The sequence below is a fragment of the Diplotaxodon limnothrissa genome, linkage group LG3 (genome assembly GCF_057381915.1).
Source record: "Diplotaxodon limnothrissa isolate DT_005_m linkage group LG3, D_limnothrissa_male_GT1.1, whole genome shotgun sequence".
Taxonomy (NCBI): domain Eukaryota; kingdom Metazoa; phylum Chordata; class Actinopteri; order Cichliformes; family Cichlidae; genus Diplotaxodon; species Diplotaxodon limnothrissa.
The window spans coordinates 59,765,320-59,785,323 of record NC_140598.1 but is presented as its reverse complement, the minus strand read 5'-3'; the positions used below and the strand labels follow the sequence as shown (position 1 = coordinate 59,785,323).

Sequence of the window (20,004 nt, the reverse complement as noted above, 5' to 3'; positions counted from 1 at the left end):
CCCTGCCAGGCACAGCCTCAAATAGTACGACTTTGAGTGATTCACAAGTTCAGCAAGAGGTTTAAAGAACAATCCCTTTTTTTTAAAAAAAGCCTGGTTCTTTTGTTACTGTGGTTTGTAGAAGTTTGTATCTCTGGCTTGTTAAAAAGCAAAAGCAGGACACAGAATGGTGAATCCTTTCACTGAAGCCCTGCCTGTGATCACTTCTGCTTTAAAAGTCTCCAAACAGAAGGTGGGGGGATTTAAGGATCTGAAGTCCTGCTTTGAGATGTGTCCCATGATCGTTGAAGACAAGCCTTTGGTCGCCACTGTCTCCACTGGTAGCCTGTCAGACTGTCGCTAAGGATTAGAGATGCACTTTCTGCTACTTTATAGAAATCATCAATAAATCTCATCTGTGATCTAGGGGAAAGACTTCTGGAAGACTTCAGTATTTCCACTCAGACGTTTCCTCCTAAACTGACTCTCATCATCATTTTGGCTCACATCATCACTAGGTGTCTGGGAGGGAGTGGACACTCCTGCAGGAGGCCTTAGTCACTGTAGAGTGGACATGAGGCTGTGCAATGAGGAGAGGAGATGTGCATCACCTCTGAGCCTCAGCTCCCACCTGTAATCCGTTACAGTAACGCTATGTTTTGAGAAAAGCAAAACAGACATGTCATTTAGACTTATGATCTTCTTTGTTTCCTGATTACCAAAACAAATGTTTTATTTTATCTAAAATAAAAATGACATCACCTGAATGGCTGGGGTTAGAGTTATGCATCAAGTTCTGTTGTTTATCTATGAACGTAGACACAGTGCCTCATTCTTCAATTCAGCAAAGGGCATTTTATGGTCATGGTTCTCTGTCCTGGTTGTCTTGTAACACTGAATGAACTCTGTGTGTATTTAGCTGTAACCCCTCATATCTCAGTAGACTCTATGTATTACTCATATTCATCTTCCAGCCTTTTTCCTCTCTGTCACCTCCTTTTTCTTCATCCCATCCCTATCTCTCCTCTTTCACTTCCTCCTCCTCTCTGTTTGCCTGCTTTGCATTTCATTACTTCTCTATCCACTTACCTCTGTCTTCCCTCGCCCATGTCACTGTCAGTTTGTGCTTATTTATTGTTGCTACTCTCGTTCTTCCTTCTATGTGGTCACATTGGAGTTTACTGCGATTGTGCCTTTTTAATTTACCTTTTAATTGTCTTTTTGTGTGTGTTTAGAACGTTGAGTTCTTGGTTTCAGATGGATGTTCACATTTTAGCAGCTGATGTTAAATTAGAGCTAATAACTAGCTGGGACCACATCCTCTGTAACGATGGGCGATGAGGCATGAGGAAGTGTGAGCTGGTGCTGCGGTTTGGGGAAGGCCTCAAAGGGGACTGCGACTGCTCCTAACGAGAAGTGAATGAAGGAAAGGAAGAGAAAAGAGAGGGAAAATGGGGGGGAAGGGTGGGGCATGAAAATGAGAACAGCAGGTATAGGTGAAAGGGGGCTTTTATAGCCTGAGGCCGGAGGGGGGTGATGGAGGAGACGCCCCGCTCCTGAAATTCAGATGATATCTCCACTAAAAGTAGAATATAGCGCCGCTGCCAGAAGCTCACTTTAAGTCAAAGTGTTGGGTTTTAAAGCATTGAATTTAATAGTAGAGCAGCGGTCCCCAACCCCAGGGCCACGGACCGGTACCAGCTCGGGTGTGAAATTTATTTTTTTCAGGGTTTTTATCGTTAACTCGGTTTCCCTGGGTCTTTTCCTGTGTTGTAGTTGTGCGTCTTTTTTTTTTTTCAAGAAATATTTAGGCATTACCATGGTGACCAGAGAGCATTAGAGTTCATACTACGATAATTATTTTCAAACTTTATGATTTTCTTCCAGTTTTTGTAGTTTCTAGATAATCAGAAGTTTGACAAACGTGCTGCGTAACAAATGCTAAGCTACAAAAAAAAAAAAAATCCCAGTTCAGAGGAAAAGGTTTAACGATGTCTGTGTAATCTTTTACATAACTCAGCATTACAATTTCATTTGTGAAATCATTTGAACAATATCAAATGTTCCAGCTAAAGACACAAATCCCCTTTGAGGATGCGTCAGGATGCTAAGACTGACATGTGGAGCTACCCGCTGTGGCGACACCTTGTGGCATGAAAGTAGCTACATAATAAAGCAAGAAGAAGACATAAATGCAGTTTCTCTAATGGCCACTGATGGCTGGCTCCAAAAGCAAGTCAGTCGCCACAGATTCCCAAGTAAACTTGCCTAAATATACAGCATTAAAAGCACCACCATTTTTTATTTACAGTCTGTGGATATAACGAGCGTAATTTCAGTTCCCTGTAGTCCTCCTAAATATAGGATGTTTTTTATCTCCTTTTGTTTCACATCTGATTAAACAACATTTTAATTTCTTCTCCATCACTGGCTGGGAGTTGGCCACTCACGCTGATGTGACGCTGGAAATACCAAATCAATCAAGTTACATCCACTGTTGCCTTGACAGCTCGCCAACGATAAAAATGGACTTCCACGTCTCTTCCCCTCCGTCGCTTTCTCTTTCCCTCGCTGCCCTTCCTCCACCCTCCATATACGTCTCCCCGCCCATTTCTCCCTCTCGCTTCCTCTTTCTGCTGAAGCAAAGCCTATTTTCCGCATTATAGTCAACATGGCTCACAGCGAAACGTGCGATTACACAACCAGGTGGAAGTGAACGCTCTTTCTTCCTCTCCGCTTGGTAGACGCAGATGGATCGTGGTGATGAAGATGAAACGGGCCAGAAAGATACCAAACCTGATGAAATTTCCTTAGAAGTATCAAAGCTGCTGCACGACACGCACAAATAACAATTAAACAGAGAAATACTTTATAAGCTATAGAAGTAGTTCTCCTTTTAAAGTGGGGATAAACACTGCATGTAATGACTTTAGTGAAACATTTAATCTCTCCATTTAAAGTAATTGGAAGTATAATTTGCTGAAGCTTTGTCCTCTCTGATAAAATCTTCCTTTCTTGGCTTTGTTATATTTAACCAGTTTTATATTTTATGGTCTTAAAATAATAATCAGCTGTGACTTACATCTCTATGTGGCATTGCTGTAGCTTTAACTGCTCTCCCTGGCTTATGCTTTCCACGTATGCGCTTGGAAGTGTGGGGACTTCCCAGAACTGAGCCATACCGCCAAATATAACGCATTGCAGATGAACCAAACAATCTCCTTTTGATTATCGTTGTCCTGAATGAACTAAGTTTGGTTCAGCCAGACAGTTCTGTTTGAAATGTTTATTTACATCGAGCAGTTTAGTGTATAGGCTTTGACCTCATCTTCCACAGAATCTAAACGCACAGATGTGTTTGGTAGTGATGAGTAAATATCATCCCACCATTCAGAATCAGCAGCAGTACCGTGGTGCAAAGCAAAGGCAGACATAGGAAATTAACATCTTCGATAGAACACCCAAATTAGAGGGAATAGCCTTGATTGAAGGTGCTTGCAGTGCATATTGTCTTTGTATGTGGGATTGTTAGAATCTAGTTGAGTTTGGACCTTGACTGGGCCATTGCAACACCTCAGTTGTTTTCTTTTTCAGGCGTTATGTTGTAGATTTGCTGCTGTGCTTGGGATCACTGCTGCATGACCCTGTTTCAGACAAGCTTTAGCTGTCAGACAGATGGCCATACATTTGACTACTTTCATATGCAGAGGTGTTCATGGTTGACTCAATAGCTGCAAGCTGCCCAGGCCCCGTGACTGCAAAATAACCCCAAATCATCACCCTCCACCCCCGTGGTTGGCAGTCGATATGTGGTGCTTTTGATGATATGCTGAGTTTGCTTTTCTCCAGATGCTTCAGCGTGCTTTACAGGCAAACATCTCTACATTGTTCTTGTCTTTCCAAAGGATTGTTCCAGACATATTGTGGTTTTTGTTGATGCAACTTTGCCGTGTTCTTTTAGAAAGAAGAGGCTTTCTCCTTCAAAACAAGCTCTACTCCTTTTCTGATTGTACCGTCAAGACCTTTAAGATTTAACGTTTCATTAAATGTTAACTGAAGTCCGTACTCTCTGAGCTCCAACTCTTGGCTCTTTGTGGTTTCTATGTACATTACATGGTCTGATCTTGGGGTGAATTTGCTGAGAATGACACCTGGACTTTGTGTTAACACACAGCTGAACGCTCCAGCATTCAGCCACATCTGAGTCACGCAGAGTGAATCCAGTCCTCGGGATTTGAAATCCCAAGCATAAAAGTTTTCTCACGAGTAATCTAGCATTTACCAGACCAATCCTGGCAGGAACCGGGGGTCGTTAGCTGTCTGAGGAGCCCGACACAGAGGCCTTGCGAATGCCATGGCTTTCAATCATCATGGCACAAGATCCAACTAACCTAGTCTCCTCCTAAAAGTCCTCAATTGCTAAGAAGTAGCTCTGGTCTGGGTTTTTGTGCTTCACACAAAGAAACGTAGATATGAAGCCGGTTAAACATGCGAAACCAGCTGGTAAATGTAACACGCAGAAAGACAGAAGCTATGCACTGAGTGGAAACTGAAGGAAATAACAAGCCAGTAAATATGAACGCACACACTTTGTGAGGTTAAAAAAAATTGCAGATGTTTAAAGTGGGGAAAAATTGATTCAATAGATTTGCCACATACAAAGAATGGTTTAATTATTGTTGGTTTACATTGAAACTCCACATGCAAAGCAATCACAGCTTTCAGTCTGTCCTGTTAAACTCCCGTCACATTTACAGCCTCCCTGCACTGACACCTTAATGTCTGCAGTTTTAGACACAAATTATTCGTTTTTATGGTTTTCAAAGATTCTTTTCTTTATGAAGACAATAAAATCATTATTTAAATATATCAATAATCTGTCTTTTGCAACACAAGCAGTACTAAGAAGTGCTCCAATAGCTATTTTTGAAAATCTCCACACCTTTTTTCCGCTCCAATTTACACATCCCCTCAAAACTCTCTGCACTGCATTTTAGTTGCTCCCCAGGGCGCTCCTGATTGAAAATGTTTCCCCAGTAGTTGTGGTGTTCATAGCATCACTGTCAGTTGTCAAGCCTGGGAGGTAGCTAGCACCCTCACACGCCGTTCCCCCGAGTACTGCCAATCTGGGCTTCAGCCTTCAGTTTTGCTCAGACTCGTCATCCTTTTCTCTGAGAGAAATCACAAGGGGATCAAATCTAATTATTTTTCCTTTTTTGGGTGTGTTTATTATAACTGTTACTTCAAGTTAGGTAGTATAATGATTACTTATGTCAGTGTTTTTCAGTGTAGGGGCAGCAGAAATGACCTCGTGTCCGATTACAACCTGTCACGGGGAGAGTTTTAATAGACTGGTCCTTTGCCATGAACAAGCTCTTACTATGATGGAGAACAACCAAAAAAGGTAATTATCTGGACTGCACACACTGAGCCTCGTCGTCTCTCTCTTCTTTTAACAAACAGGAAGATCATCGAGGTGAAAATCATTGATGATGAAGAGTATGAGAAGAACAAGACCTTTACCATCGAGCTGGGAGAGCCTGTTCTGTTGGAGATAGGACAGAAACACGGTGAGTGTGTGTGTGTGTGTGTGTGTGTGTGTGTGTGTGTGTGTGTGTGTGTGTGTGTGTGTGTGTGTGTGTGTGTGTGTTTGTTCAAGGAGAGTATCAAGAAGTCAGGAGTGAGAGCAGGAACAGGGAAAGTGTGACAGACAGAATGACGTCTTTATTTATCAGCAAACAGGCCCGGTGCACATCTGTCGCTTGGAGACAAGGTGAGACCAGCATTGATTACCTGAAGCCTCCAATCTAAACTCAGATTAACCGTGGAAACATTTCACTTTGAGCCACTGAGGATGTGACTTGGGAAGGATTTCGACATCACTGGCCCTGAGCTGCGATGCGTTTTTGAAGTAATCGTGTCACAGGAGGGATAGGAGTAATAACTCATCCAAATCAGCATGTGATCTGCTTAATTATGTCACCATAAGGAGGTTTGGTGTATGCAGTATAAACAAAAGCCAGAAAGCTTCCTTTCGTTGTCTGGAATCGCTGTAGTATCGCAGCGTCGTCGCAGATGGAACACAATTTGCAGTTTAGTCATGGCAAATGAACCATCTCGATCAGCTTCTTTCCTCTCGTACTGTCATCTGCTAATTCAAAACCCGCGCAGATCTTTGAAATCCAAGAATCTAAAACATTTAAGCCCCCGCCCTTCTTTTTTTTTAAGAATGTGAGAAGCTTTAGATGAAAATTTAAAAGGCTTCTTTAACAGAGAGACAGCTGATCTCCCCGAGGTGACTCAAGGCTGGAGAGAACCAATGCTCAAAGTCAATATGTCATTTATATATATATATATATATATATATATATATATATTCCACATTTAGTGCTAAACATTACCAGCATTGTACCTCTGAATGTGTTAGCAGCTTCAAAGAGCAGCTAATGTGTCCCAATCAGAAAGTTCACGTATTTTTCAAACAAAAATTCTTCGCCGCGTTCATTTTGTGTCTTTAAAGACGTGCCAGCCAATTAGCCGCACCAGAATCTTCCTGCTTTATCACTCTTTAAACACACACAGAGGCTCTTCTCAAAGCGTCTATAGTGTAGATGTCACACAGGAAGAGCCCATAGCCTGCGGCATGCCGTGGCATGTTTCATTACACAGAAATGTGATGGGTTTTATAATGCTGTCACAGAGCGAGCAGACTGGCAACCACATAATGCTGTCACATACAGTACACAGCTTTTCAATTACAGCGAGCTACACACTGATAACGGCAAAAATTAATAACTTGCTGTCTGTTTTGGAAACGTGAGCGAACAAGGAGACGTTTGGGAGAGATGCTGCAGCATACACGGAAGCGCGCAATAGAGAGGTGGGAGAAAACGTAAAGTTTTTGCGGATAAAGCTCGCGTTTCCCATGTTTAAAGATTTAGCATATACATATATATTCTTTCACAACCCACAGCATACGTTTTCTCAGTAATAGTTCACACTGCTGTGGTCTCTGCTGAGAATAATGAAAAAAAGAGTCTTAAGATGATGTCTGAAATCTGTCAAATTAAAAGATTAAGCAAACGACTATATGGAGAACCCTCAGGGCAAGATTTGATGATTAAATGCCACGGAGATATTTGAGTAACGTGACTGCCCAAACCTAGAGTAATTGTGCTGAGCTAAAATTTAAAAATGGACCTATTATGTTCATTTCCAGCTCCATTTTTTTTTTTCGTGCACTCCACCAGAGTGACATTAGATGATTCACTGTTATATATATCATTCTTTTGTAGCTCATACATTGGTCTTTGTTGCTAAAACAGCTTTTATTTAATTCCTCTGTCTTTAAGTCTTCTGATTGGCTATCCCTCCCAAACAGAAGGTATGGACCAATAAAGGTGGAAAGTATTGATAGATGATAGAAGATTTCCATCACTGCATAAATAAAACAGTACAATTATCATGTTACATGTTATGTTCTGTTGTATGATATGTAACTAGTATTTGATATTTTCTCTACCATTTTAGACACAATTTTCATCTTAAATCCTTAAAAATATCTCACTGTTAAACAAAAAAACTCAGAATAACACAAGGAAACATTTCAGACCTTATTTTTAATATCTTTTCATTGACTTTTTTTTAAGTAGGATCTTAGATAATAATAAGTCCTATATGTGAAAATATTAGCAAACTAGCTTTGGCCTTTAAAAATGTCAGTGTGCAAGTAAATGGAGCAGTAATAAAGACACTTCAAAATGAAAACGCGTAAACAGTATCCTGGCAGGGCACATCCACTGAAACTGAAAGGTTTGCTCTTATTTTGAAAGTACAGTCACTGCTAACCAACGAGCACCAACCCGTTCTTGTCATGTGCTTCTCTGCTGCCAGACTGGGCAGGTAGCTGTTTCTGTTATTACTGTAAAGTCTCATCACTACTCATCTCTATTGTCACCTAGGTGACTCGAATGAAAACAAGCCTTTGGTGGGGGCGGAGGAGGAAGAGGTGGCCAAGATGGGCTGTCCCAGTTTGGGCGAACACACACAGGTAGAAGTGGTCATAGAGGAGTCCTACGAGTTCAAGGTAAGTGTGTGTCTGTGCGTGCCGATACTGCACTAACAATGCCTTTACCAGAGCAGGTGTATGTGAGCGATTCTTCTATCAGATGCATTTTAAGTCCTGCTGGGTCGCTAAAACTAAATGTCCAGTGTCATTCTTTCATTTTGCAGTGGATGCATGTAGAGCAACGCCTTCTCTGGTAGGATGCTGCTGATTTTTAAAAAGGACCTGCAAAAAATAAGTTAATAATTTATTAACACGATGTTTTCAGAAACTCAAAGAAGTTAAGTCGCTTTCTTTTCAAGCTCCTTCCATCATCTGGATGACTGAGAACCAACACAGACGATATGCTTTCATCATATTTCAGTACAAAACAGGCATTAAACAAGCCTGGCTTTGTTCTTTCATAAATATTTTAACACTAGGAGGCGGGCCTTCCTAGATCTGATCCATTTCTAACTCTGACGAACACCATCGTCACGAGTGTGCAGCCGGGGAAACACAATAACGACACAACGACGGGGCTCTCTGTGGCTTCACGTGGACCCCTAACTGATGCCTGTCTCTTCATCTTGTGTCATCATATCGTTACTTATTTTTCCTGTTAATTGTCATATTCATTTGTCCTCTCATTCGTCATTTTCATCTCTGTTTGGTCTCGAAATGTCACCACTCGTGTGTCTGCGTACAGATTTCATCATCTCACGTGTCCATTTTTTGTCATTTTGTGTGCGTGTGTGTGTGTGTCTGTGTGCAGAGAGCAGTAAATACACTTCTTAGGCATGCTGAAAAGGTAATCCATCATTTTCATGCATGCAAAGCTTGTTCTCTAATCATCTACTGTACAATACTGAAATGTACTAATGGTGCCTGGGTTAATCACATCCCAATCTATAAATCATTAAGCGTTGCCACACATCGAGATTAATTAGTAATTTATCTTACCGTGATTGCTAAAAAATATGGCACATTTACCATTTTATGATGCTTTTAACATAGTAGATAGTAAAAAATTCAGAATTCCCTCCAAGCCCTGTCAGTAAAGTTACAGTAATGACTGCTAGTGCTGTGCTCCTTAGCTGCTGTCAGCTCTTTTACAACATCTTTTATCATCTTTCTTCTCTTGCCTGTTTTAGACTAAAACACTGAAGCAGAATGCCTGAAGGTTTTTTCTTCCTGAATTTTACAGCGAGCATAAGTAAAATGTGGCACGGCTGATTTCACAGCTTTATATTAATTAGCACACCTTATACCTGGAGTACCGGGGCCTGAAAATTTCAATGAATGTATGGTTTGGGTTTTAACCGAAAGGCCTGAAGTCAGCAGTTTCCTCTTTCTGTATAGCTGCGAATGAATTAACAGCTTGAGGGTTGTGTTTTTCCTGTTCTGCCTGATTTGTATGCAATGGCATGGTTGATATTTGTGCGTTTGTATATTTGTGTGTGCGTGTGTATAGAGTACAGTAGATAAGCTGATCAAGAAGACAAACTTGGCCTTGGTGGTGGGAAGCAGCAGCTGGAGGGAACAGTTTGTCAATGCTGTTACAGTCAGTGCAGGTAACACACACACACACACACACACACACACACACACACACACACACACACACACACACACACACACACACACAAAGGGCTTCATTTTGATTTATGAACAGTGGTTTTGGCTGACATTTTTCTTGACTTTATTTTTAAAGATGGTGGATGAAGGGAAAGAACTTTTCTTAAAACGTGACATCAGCATTTAATTTGGACCCTTATAGTGTATTTTGATAAGGAGAGATCATCAGAAGGAATTGAAAGTGATTTATTGATATACAGAATTCAGTTTGAGATATTTGGCGGTTAGACCCTGAGGGCCCGGCGCAGCAGAACGGGATCTCAGTGGTGATAGGGATTAGAGCAGGACTCCCCAGAGTCTAGACACTGGTGGTGGAGATGAAGATGGAGGCTTGAATGGAGCCTGAGTTGCACGAAGGCAACTGCAAAGAAGAATGACAGATGTACAGTATGCAGAGTGAAAGCTGATTGGTCAGAAGAAGGCCAGCAGAAAGCTGATTGGACTAGACATGTGATGTCACAATCAGCTTGACAGCGTGGGAAAGTGGAAGTGATGTGGATAATCTAAGCTTAGATTATCCATCAACACCTGGGAAGCAGACAGATGAGTGACTACAGATCTTCCCTATTGAACTTACGCATAAGCTTCGTTTATTACATTCATAGTCTGTTTCTTTACTGTCACAGACAGAAGTCTGATTCAGTTTTAGTTATGTAAAGTAGTTTGACATTGTAGGAAATGCAGTACATGGACAAAAGAATATTTCTACCTGCATGTTACTCATGCACATATGGAGTTGCAGTTATGACTGCTTCCACTCTTTGGAGTGTGTCTGTAGGAATTTCTGCCCATTCATCCGAATTGGGGGATACGTAGGCAGAAACTGATGTTGGATGAGAGGGTACTCTGCACGTATTGAATCAGTAGAGCAGGTTTTATATACTATTGAATAATATCCCTTAGAATTCACTTTGGAATATCTTGGACAGAAGAAATGTATCAAAATTACTTGCTAGTTGCTATGGTGACATTTGATTACAGTATCACACTCAAAAAATGTTTCTTTTGCAAATATTTGTAAAGGCAGAAAGTAAGGCTGCATGCTTGACTCTGTAAACTGGTGGCAATGGGATTGAATGAAACAGCTCTCATATATGGGCATAGTATGGGCTACTAGCAAGCTAGATTAGCATAACATAGCACAATTATTGGTACATTATAGCATTTAATTAATACAGCATTTTGTGTTGCTTAAAACAACCCCTCACTCTTAATTTAAATATATTTCTATAATCTCTAAAGCTTATCAATTAATATGACGTAAGTTATTAGCTTCTAATTAAAATGTTAGGTTGGGGAGGTATTTCAGGCAGTTAGCCATTTTGCTTATATTGGGTAGTTTTTGTGAATTACAGCTACATACCAGCTGCTTTTCATCAAGTCATGACTAAAACATTTAAAACAATGTCAAATACAAATTGAGTGAGATTTAAAGTGCTGCTAAATGGGTGCTTTAAGCAAAGCTATAGATCAGCTGTTTTTTAGTCTTTATGCTAATCTAAGCTAATCAAGAGACTTAGGAGATAAATGTGACAAGAAAAGATATCAAACTTCTGTCTCTTACTAGAGTTAAAGCTGAAGTTTATCTGTCTTGTTTCTTCTTTTTGTCTCATTCCTTTTTATTAATCGTCTTGTTACTTTTACTCCGTTTCAATCTCCCACCTACCCAAAGGAGATGATGACGAGGAGGAGAGCGGCGAGGAGCGGCTGCCCTCCTGCTTCGACTACATCATGCACTTCCTCACCGTCTTCTGGAAGGTTCTGTTCGCCTTCGTCCCTCCCACAGAGTACTGGAACGGCTGGGCCTGCTTCATCGTCTCCATATCGCTTATCGGCGTCCTCACCGCAGTCACGGGCGATCTGGCATCTCACTTCGGCTGCACGATAGGACTGAAAGACTCGGTGACGGCTGTGGTGTTTGTAGCGCTGGGAACATCAGTACCAGGTGAGGATGAGTGGGGAAGAGCCTTATTATTTGACTTTAAATCCCAATCTAAGCACCAAAACATTCACCACCACACGCTCATCAATGGCCAGCTCATCAAACACATCAGAAAACGTGTCTGGGATCTTTATTTCTTTTATATTGTTTCACCTTTCAAACAACTTGGTTAGATTGGGTTAAAATACAAACTTTCAACAATGGTTACAGTGTCTTATCCATGCTGATGATTGGTCAGCATGGATAAATACCACCCGTTTCCTGAGAACACGCTTTTAGCTGGATTGAAAAACCCTGATTTAACCTATTAAGTTCATAACCACCACCTTTGTGTGACCTCTTAGTCTGATTGTGTTAGGGTTAGTTTAGCTAGATAATGAAAAATTAGTTAGACACATGGTTACATTTAGATGTGGTATTGTGGGTTATTATGAGTAATGCCTGTGTATGAGTGCGGTTGTTGAAAACAAGCAGGAAGAAGATTTTCCCAGCTTGCAGCTTGATCTGAATACAGGTATGAGGAGAGGTTTAGCGGGACTCAAACAGAAACAGATGGCTCGGTGTTACGCCACAGTGGTGCAGAGTGATTATTTTCCACGTTTGCCATGTTACAAATTCCTCCCCTCCCATTACACCACACTCGAGCTTTCCGTTTCACCAGACATGAAATGAGCTGCGTCTTCCCTCCAAAGTTCAGATGTAAATAAACAAACAAGCCTCTCTCCTGCGCCTGATTTCAATAGCAGCCGCTTTGACTTCCAGGATCGAAATCAAAAATATAATTGTAAAACTCCGGCTCCATCACAGCCTTCAGCCTCGGATTTTTTTCTTGCCCGGAGTGGGCAGATCGTCCCCAGACTTTCATTCAATTCCCTGCCTCATTCCTAACGACAGCAGGTTTATTGTTGCCCCTTCGTATGATTTATAGAAACGGCTCCTGTGCTGCTCTTCCGGGCGGTAACTTGGATGGCTTGTGATGAGGTCTCTGGAAAGTAGTGTTTGAATCAATTCCTTCTACAACCATGTTATGGTGTGTGAAGGGGAATTTTAGATCCGTAAATCAGCGCGTTTCCTTTTGCAAGGTTCTAATGTTTTCATTTTCCCTCTTGTTGTGAATCTCTGATCACTTTCACTCCCAGCCAGATCTCTATCTGTTCCTTCTTTAGTCTCTCATAGTCCCCCCACTTATCTGTTAGGCTCTCATGCCCCATTCTGGTCAATTTGTTACTCTGACTTGGTGTTACCTTACTCCGCTCTTTCTTTCCTCCTCTTAGTGTTTTTGCTATTGGATCATCCATCATTCTGACCTGTGTATGCTGTAGAAACCAGGCGTGCGTGTGGGTAAAAACGTGTGCTTTTCCTGTCGAGGAGCTGCAAGTTAGCATGCAGCATCTCCAGCGGGCCATTATGACTTTCACAGGGAGTGTTTGCTGCCTTCTGCGTGTGTGATCTCCTTAAAACTTGTTAGCAACACTCATCTGCTCTCTCGTTTCCATTTCTCTGACATGCGCCCTTCCCTCCTCCTTCTCTTCTCTCTGTCCTCCTCGAGATTCATAAAAGCATTTCTGTGTTATTTGATTGGAGACACACTCCAGGATTATCGGCCCAATTTACACAGAATTTGCAGACTCCGGCAATTAGAGAGCAAACGCTGATGGTTTGAAAGCTGCACGCTGTAAAAATGTTTCTGCCTGTTTAAGAGGTTTGCACAGCTCATTTGTAGCCATCTGAGGTATTTAAACGGTAAGTGGTGTTTGATATGTGCATCCGTGGTGAACAAATGCTGACGCTGGTTTGCAGTCTTCATCTCATACGCTGCTTCATACCTGAAGTTTATCTCTGTGTGAACTGATTTTTGACTTTTTGGATAATATTGATTTAGTTGTTGCTCTTCCTTTGGTCTAAATACATGAATTTCACTGTGGAAAGTCCTTTTGGAATTTTGTGGGAAGTTGCTGCAACAGAGGATTTAAATTGTTTTAGTATAACAATAAAAATCTGCACAGCCTCGTTCATCAAATGAGAACTTTTAGATATTTTTGTGACCGTTTAGCAGGAATAGTGTGGACGAAAGGAGTTTATACGAGCCAAATGAAGATGTTCAGAAGATGACACTCCAGTAGGTCTGCGTACATTCACCACAGCATTAAACAGGCTGTTCTCATCATTGTTACCTGTGTGGCTGGCTAGGCAGGACCAGATCGCAGGACTCAGAGACGGGGGATTTAAATCTAAGAGGCAGCTTTATTTGCTGTGATGAAGAAGTCAGATGTGGTGCAAAAATAAAAATTAAAAAAAAAACACTAAAAGAAACAAGTTTAGAACTAAGACTCTTGCAACCAGGACACAATAAAGGAACATGAACTACACACAAGAAACACACTGCAAACATGGAGACCACGACGACCAGAGTGTGACTGAAGACTTAAATACACATGCAGGATAACGAGGGAAACAGGAGAGAAACACAGCAGGAACAAATCAGACGCAACGAGAGAGGGGAAGGAAAACTAAACAATGCATGCAGGACAAGAGACTATCATAACAAGACAGGAAACACTGAGGACAAAACAATAAGGGAAACTAAACCAGAACCACAAAGGATAAACACAAGAATCAGAAACTCATAAACGAAGAAAACTAAACTAGGAAATATGAGAACTCTAAGAATACCACAATAATGACTTATCAAGATTCAAAAAAGTCCACAAACACAAAACACTGGGTCAGAGACCCACAACCATGACAGTTCTGTTTTCTATTTTTAAACATATGAAATTAGGGCTGTGCAATATGACCAAAATCTCATATCCCGATATTAGACATTTATTGTCCCGACAAAGATATATATCACAAAAATTTTAAATTTTCTGTAAATTCTGTGAATCTCGGGTAACTCGACTCGTGTGAAGTGTTTTCAGCTGGGCGTCGTGTACCTGGAGTCGAGTGTTTTCACCGACCAGTTTCCTGCATAATTTGCATAGTACAGTTTTCTGGTCCGTGTCATACTTTTCATAACAAAACCATGTCCATGCTACAGAGGTAGCCCCTCGTTTAGAAATAAGGTCCTCGATTTGTTTCAACTGCTCTTCCTGTTTGTCATCATTTCAGTTTATTTTGAAAAATCCCAACAGGATCTTCAGCTTTATTGTGAAAGGTTTATGTGGAAAATAAACAAGTGGACGGCGGAGCCACACGCTGGGTTTACCGTCACTGTTGCTAACAACAACGTGGAAAAACAGTCGCGTATCCGCCTGTAGCGTGGTTATTTTAAATATAAGAGAAAGAGAGAGCTTTAAGAAATTAATAAACTACAGTGACCATCAAAGTCATGAAAAATATTGCCGTAAACAGTTTATTTTGCGACACCACGAAACAAACGATAGCGTAAAATGAAACGATAGACGTTTTCATATCGTCATCCGATATATATCTTATATCGAACAGCCTTATATGAAATAGCAAATAAATGTTCATTGAGCACCTATTGGGATTTAAGTTGCTTTTTAGACAAGTGAAGATATTTCTTTAGCAAACTGATTCCTTTTAAGAAACATTGCTAATTCAGAGTCTGTGATGCTGCTGGATTTTGTCCCACTGCATCTCTAACATGTGTCTGATGATCTTATTTGGAGGCAGTAATGTGGAGTTATATGGCTGCCCCTATGTGCACACACACACTTGTTTTTTGTGTCGTCTACCCCCAGCAGGATTACAGTCCCCCCCCGAAAAAATTTTGAGGACAGTTTTAATGTTGGGATACGAATTTCAGCTAATCTCACTGACATTCAAATGAAAATTGAGGCTCTTCTCACCAGCCTGTCTAAAAACAGACGTTCAGTAACTGGCAGCAGCTTCCGCCGGTATTCCCTGCCAACCCAGTTGTAGTCTCTCTGCTTTTCATCCAGTTTCTCCTCACATATCCTGCACCACAGAGCACACTTAGTGTACACCTACAGCATTTCACAGCATTTATTACATTGATTTTGGTTGTTCTGATGCCAGAACACAACTGTAAATTGCAGCAGGACTAGTAAATCTTCTCTGAAACTAATGCAAGTGATGTTTAATTCTGCCCAGTGTGCATAAAAAAAACGATATATGGCAAGTGAATCCATTTCTGACAAAAATGTGTATCGCGGAGCAACGCAAACCTCCTGAGGCTTTTTTAAATGCACATAAATTTTGATAATGTAACTCTAAAGGCTCTCGCCTCAAACAGTGACCCAATGTGAACACAGAAATGATCATTCCACAGGGATCCCACAGGGATGGAAATTTCTCTCTAAAGATATAACCTGGACACAGGGCAACCACTGAGCAACCAGCATTAAACCACTGATTCAGCTCCATGGAGCATGATTACAAAAATATGGACTAAGAGACTTTAACTGTGGCTGACAGATTGTTATTTCCTTATGCAGTATACACTCACCGTCCACTTTGTAAGTTGCTTTGATTCAACAGCTCGTCATTGCATGTATCTAATCAGCGAATCACATCACAGCTGCATTTGCGAATGCAGTCATAGTCAAGAAGATCTGCCAAAATTCAAACTGACCATCAGAATGGGGAAGAAAGGTGATTTAAGTGTATTTGATAGTTGTTGGTGCCAGATGTACGGTGGCCCTGAGAGGCCAAACGGACTACAACTTAAGAAAAGACCAGCAATAAGAAAAACGCTGCAAAAACACACAAAACACAATGGAAATCGGAAAAACAAAAACAGAATTAGGAAAAGACAGATTTCCAAAAGCACAAGGGAAGTGTTTCTGGGGAGACAATAACCCGACGGACCAGTTGCAGGCGCCCAAAACATGGTAGATGTGTTTTATTCTCATGATTCATATAATACTGATGACAGATTTTTAGGCTAATAGTTAGGCTAACACAGTTACCGATAGATCCTCCACTTCTTTTAAGTGTCTCCCAGCACAATTCTTATTGCATATTTTGGTTCCTGCAACTGGTCCGTCGGGTTATTGCCTCCCCAGAAACACTTCCCTTGTGCTTTTAGAAATCTATTTTTACCTATTTCTGTTTTCGTTTTTTCTATTTCCGTTTTCATTTCTTCCTATTTCCGTTGTGTTTTGTGTGCTATTGCAGCGTTTTTCTTATTGCTGATCTTTTCTTAAGTTGTAGTCCATTTGGCCTCTCAGGGCCACCTTACAGATGGGCTGAATGTGGGTGCTTTAGAAACAGCAGATTTTCAACACAACCACCTCTTTAAGGTTTACAGAGAATGATCCAAAAAAGCAAAATACCCAATGAGTGTCAGTTCTTTGTCTTGTTGATGCCAGAGGTCAGAGAATGGCTTTCATAGGACTTCATAGGAATTAAACAGTAAGTCAAATAATCACATAATACAATTAAGGTCTGCAGAGGAGCATCTCTGAATGCACAGTGCATCAAACCTTGAAGCAGATTGGCTACAGCAGCGAAAGACCAGGTGCTGCTCCTGTTAGAGCATGATCTCGTGGACAATAGATCACAGGCATTTAAAACTAAACAATATTGTTTGTTTGTATCAATGGTTTCGTTGTAGCAAGGTGTACCTAAAAAAAGTGGCAAGTGAGTGTGTAATCCTTTCAATTACACATACAGCGTTACACATCCGTGATAATATTTATGCAAAAGGAATGGAGGAACTGACCTTTGTGGTTGCAAAGGGGCTTGCAGATACATAGAAACTGTGGGTGTATAAGATGTCAGCAAGTGTTAGGTGATCTACCAAGAGTGAAGAACTGAGTTTGACTTTAACTGACATGTAGGATATTCCCGGAAATGTCAGGATTTCACTCATCAATGACTTCCAGTGTCTGCAACAAACCTTTTTTATAAAATCTTATGTATGACTCCCCATCATCTTCGTGATAGCTGACTGGATAAGCACCAGTGTAACCAAATATCTACTGATTGGATTTGACAGCATTGCATATTTAAATTATGCAGGTTATAAAATCTTCTGCTGTATTTGGCTGTCACCCAAGCATTTGTTCGTCCTTTGTCTGTCTTTGAGTATTATGTCCTCAGTTATCGGTACAGTTGCTTTTCTTCTTCCTAGGTGTTGTAACTTTTTTTTCTTAGACTGATAATCAGTGTCTGCCTGTAAAAAAGAACAACCACTTCACAGTTTTGTCCTGTCTTTATGCTTCTCTTTCCATTCTTGAATGACATGATGTTCACTTGTATGTTTTTAAGTGGAAAACAGTTGTTACCTTTAGCTTTTTGCAGCAGCCTGTGAGCAAGTCCTTCACAAAAATACATCTAAAATTTATTCAATTAAAGTAATTTCCATAGTTTTGGTTGGCACAGTGTCATTGTCTTGTTTTGACGCTAGGTCTATGCTTTGCTTTTATGCCTTGTTCTAATCTTGCACATTGATTTTTCTATTGTAGTTTGAAGCGGTTGCTCTGAGGTTTTGAAAAGATGAACGTAGTAGAAGAAAGAACCCTAAAAATGAGGCAGCATAAAAAAGGGTTTTACAATAAAGCCTTTCTTTCTTTCTTTCTTTCTTTCTTTCTTCTAGACACATTTGCCAGCAAGGTCGCTGCCATCCAGGACCAGTACGCTGACGCCTCCATCGGCAACGTCACCGGCTCCAATGCGGTTAACGTCTTTCTGGGCATTGGCGTGGCATGGACCATCGCTGCCATCGCCTGGCGCTCCAAGGGCAAACCTTTCAAGGTGGACCCAGGAAGTCTGGCCTTCTCTGTCACCCTCTTCACTATCTTAGCTGTGGTGAGCGTGCTCACGCTTCTGTACCGGAGGCGGGCAACAGTCGCCGGTGGCGAGCTGGGTGGGCCGCGGACTTGCAAAATAATAACGTCGCTGATGTTTGTCTCATTGTGGCTGATTTACATCCTGCTGGCTTCCCTGGAGGCCTATTGCCATATACCAGGGTTTTAAATGGAAAGGAAAGCAGAGGGAGAGAGAGGCCCACTGCCAATATGAAAAGAGAGAGAGAGAGAGAGAGAGAGAGCGATGCAGCAGTCTTGAAAGAGGGAGTCGAGATGGATCGATATGGGCCGACTTTTCAGGAAATCTTTAAATCCGTCCAAAGACTATTTCAGTTTTTCATCAGATGTGTTTTTTCCCTACATTCCTCTCTGTCCTGAAAAGCAGAGAGTGAGTCCTCATAAACAGTAAAACTTGCCAAATGTCCAAATTAATAATTATTTATTCTACATTAGCAGCTCTTTTAGACAGGAAGCCCCTCCCTCTGGTCTAGTTATGACGAAACTTCTCGAATACATAAAATTAAAATGTAACATCGTGGAAAAAAGGTATAAAACTGACTTTTGAGGGTGCTTCTAAAATCAGCAGTTGACAACAAAGTGTACAGGCTCATGTTGTCCTAATATACTGCCAAGACAGCTGGAACGAAAAGACGATCAGCTGGCTTCTGAAGAGAAAATAGGTTGAGAGTGAGGATTAAAGTGAGATATAAAAATGGAAAAGATGAGACAAGAAGAAACAGAAATAGAGAAAGAAGAAAGTGTGTATAGCATAAACAAGAATATGTGGTAAAAACCTTTTACTGCCCTGTATTAGTCACTCGTTCGCTCCCTCCACCTTTACTGTATCAGTGGACGCTCCTGTCTGAACATTTGAGCTCTAAAACTGACAGTGACTTCACACTTTTAATCCCTCTTCCACCAAATGCACACAGACACACACACACTCACATATACACACTCTTGGGGCCCTTGGGTGATTCTGCAGTTGCGGGGACCAAGTTGCGGGCGAGATGAAAAGTGAACATCCTTTCATTTTATTTTATTTTTGTCTTTTTATTCTTTTCTTCCTCAGTACACTGTGCAAAATAGTCCCTACACACACCATACACTTTCCTCAGACCCTTGCTCTTGCCTTACTTTTATCTTCCCCGTAGGAATAAAGTCTTAAAGTTGATGAAATGTTGTAGTCAGCACCGACCGACCTGCCCTCTTTTTAATTGAGCCAGTTTCTGTTTCATTTTGGCATCTGTTTAATGCCAAATTCCCACACTTTTTACTAAACTTTTGAGTGGCGTCACGTGTTGATGTTGTTACCGTGCAATTGTAAAAAATAACAACAATGAAAAACCGTATAAATGCAGCGTGATCTGATAATGGACAAGACAAATTCAAGTGAAGAAATCTCTAAAGTGGGGAGGAAGAACCAACAAGAACAGTCCACCAAGAAAAAGCTGAAGCTTTGTGCACGACACATCGTGAGGTGCATTGTTTACACTTTAAACTACGGATAATGTGAACAACTTTGAGCCAAGCAGGGACTTCTGTGATGCCGTCGATGAACAACACAAGAATCGGAGCGAAGGATCGACTGCGAGACGACGGTGTTGACGACAAATCAGAACCATGACTACAGCCAGTGTTTCTAATTGTACATGATAACA

The 20,004-nt window shown here is 41.0% G+C and overlaps 1 protein-coding gene across 3 annotated transcripts in view; it reads left to right on the top strand.

Annotated features, from left to right (window-relative positions):
* The window catches only part of slc8a4b (solute carrier family 8 member 4b), a 63,000-nt gene extending 44,488 nt beyond the window's left edge, over positions 1 to 18,512 (top strand). For 2 of the 3 annotated variants that reach the window (XM_085351008.1, XM_085351009.1), the window contains 6 exons: positions 5,443 to 5,549; positions 7,941 to 8,065; positions 8,799 to 8,834; positions 9,498 to 9,597; positions 11,334 to 11,606; positions 18,133 to 18,512. In XM_085351008.1, the coding sequence (XP_085207134.1) occupies positions 5,443 to 5,549; positions 7,941 to 8,065; positions 8,799 to 8,834; positions 9,498 to 9,597; positions 11,334 to 11,606; positions 18,133 to 18,512 (1,021 nt within the window). The remainder of the gene's footprint in view (positions 1 to 5,442; positions 5,550 to 7,940; positions 8,066 to 8,798; positions 8,835 to 9,497; positions 9,598 to 11,333; positions 11,607 to 18,132) is intronic. The other variant, XM_085351007.1, reaches the window with a different exon arrangement.
* Positions 18,513 to 20,004: the final 1,492 nt, after the last annotated feature.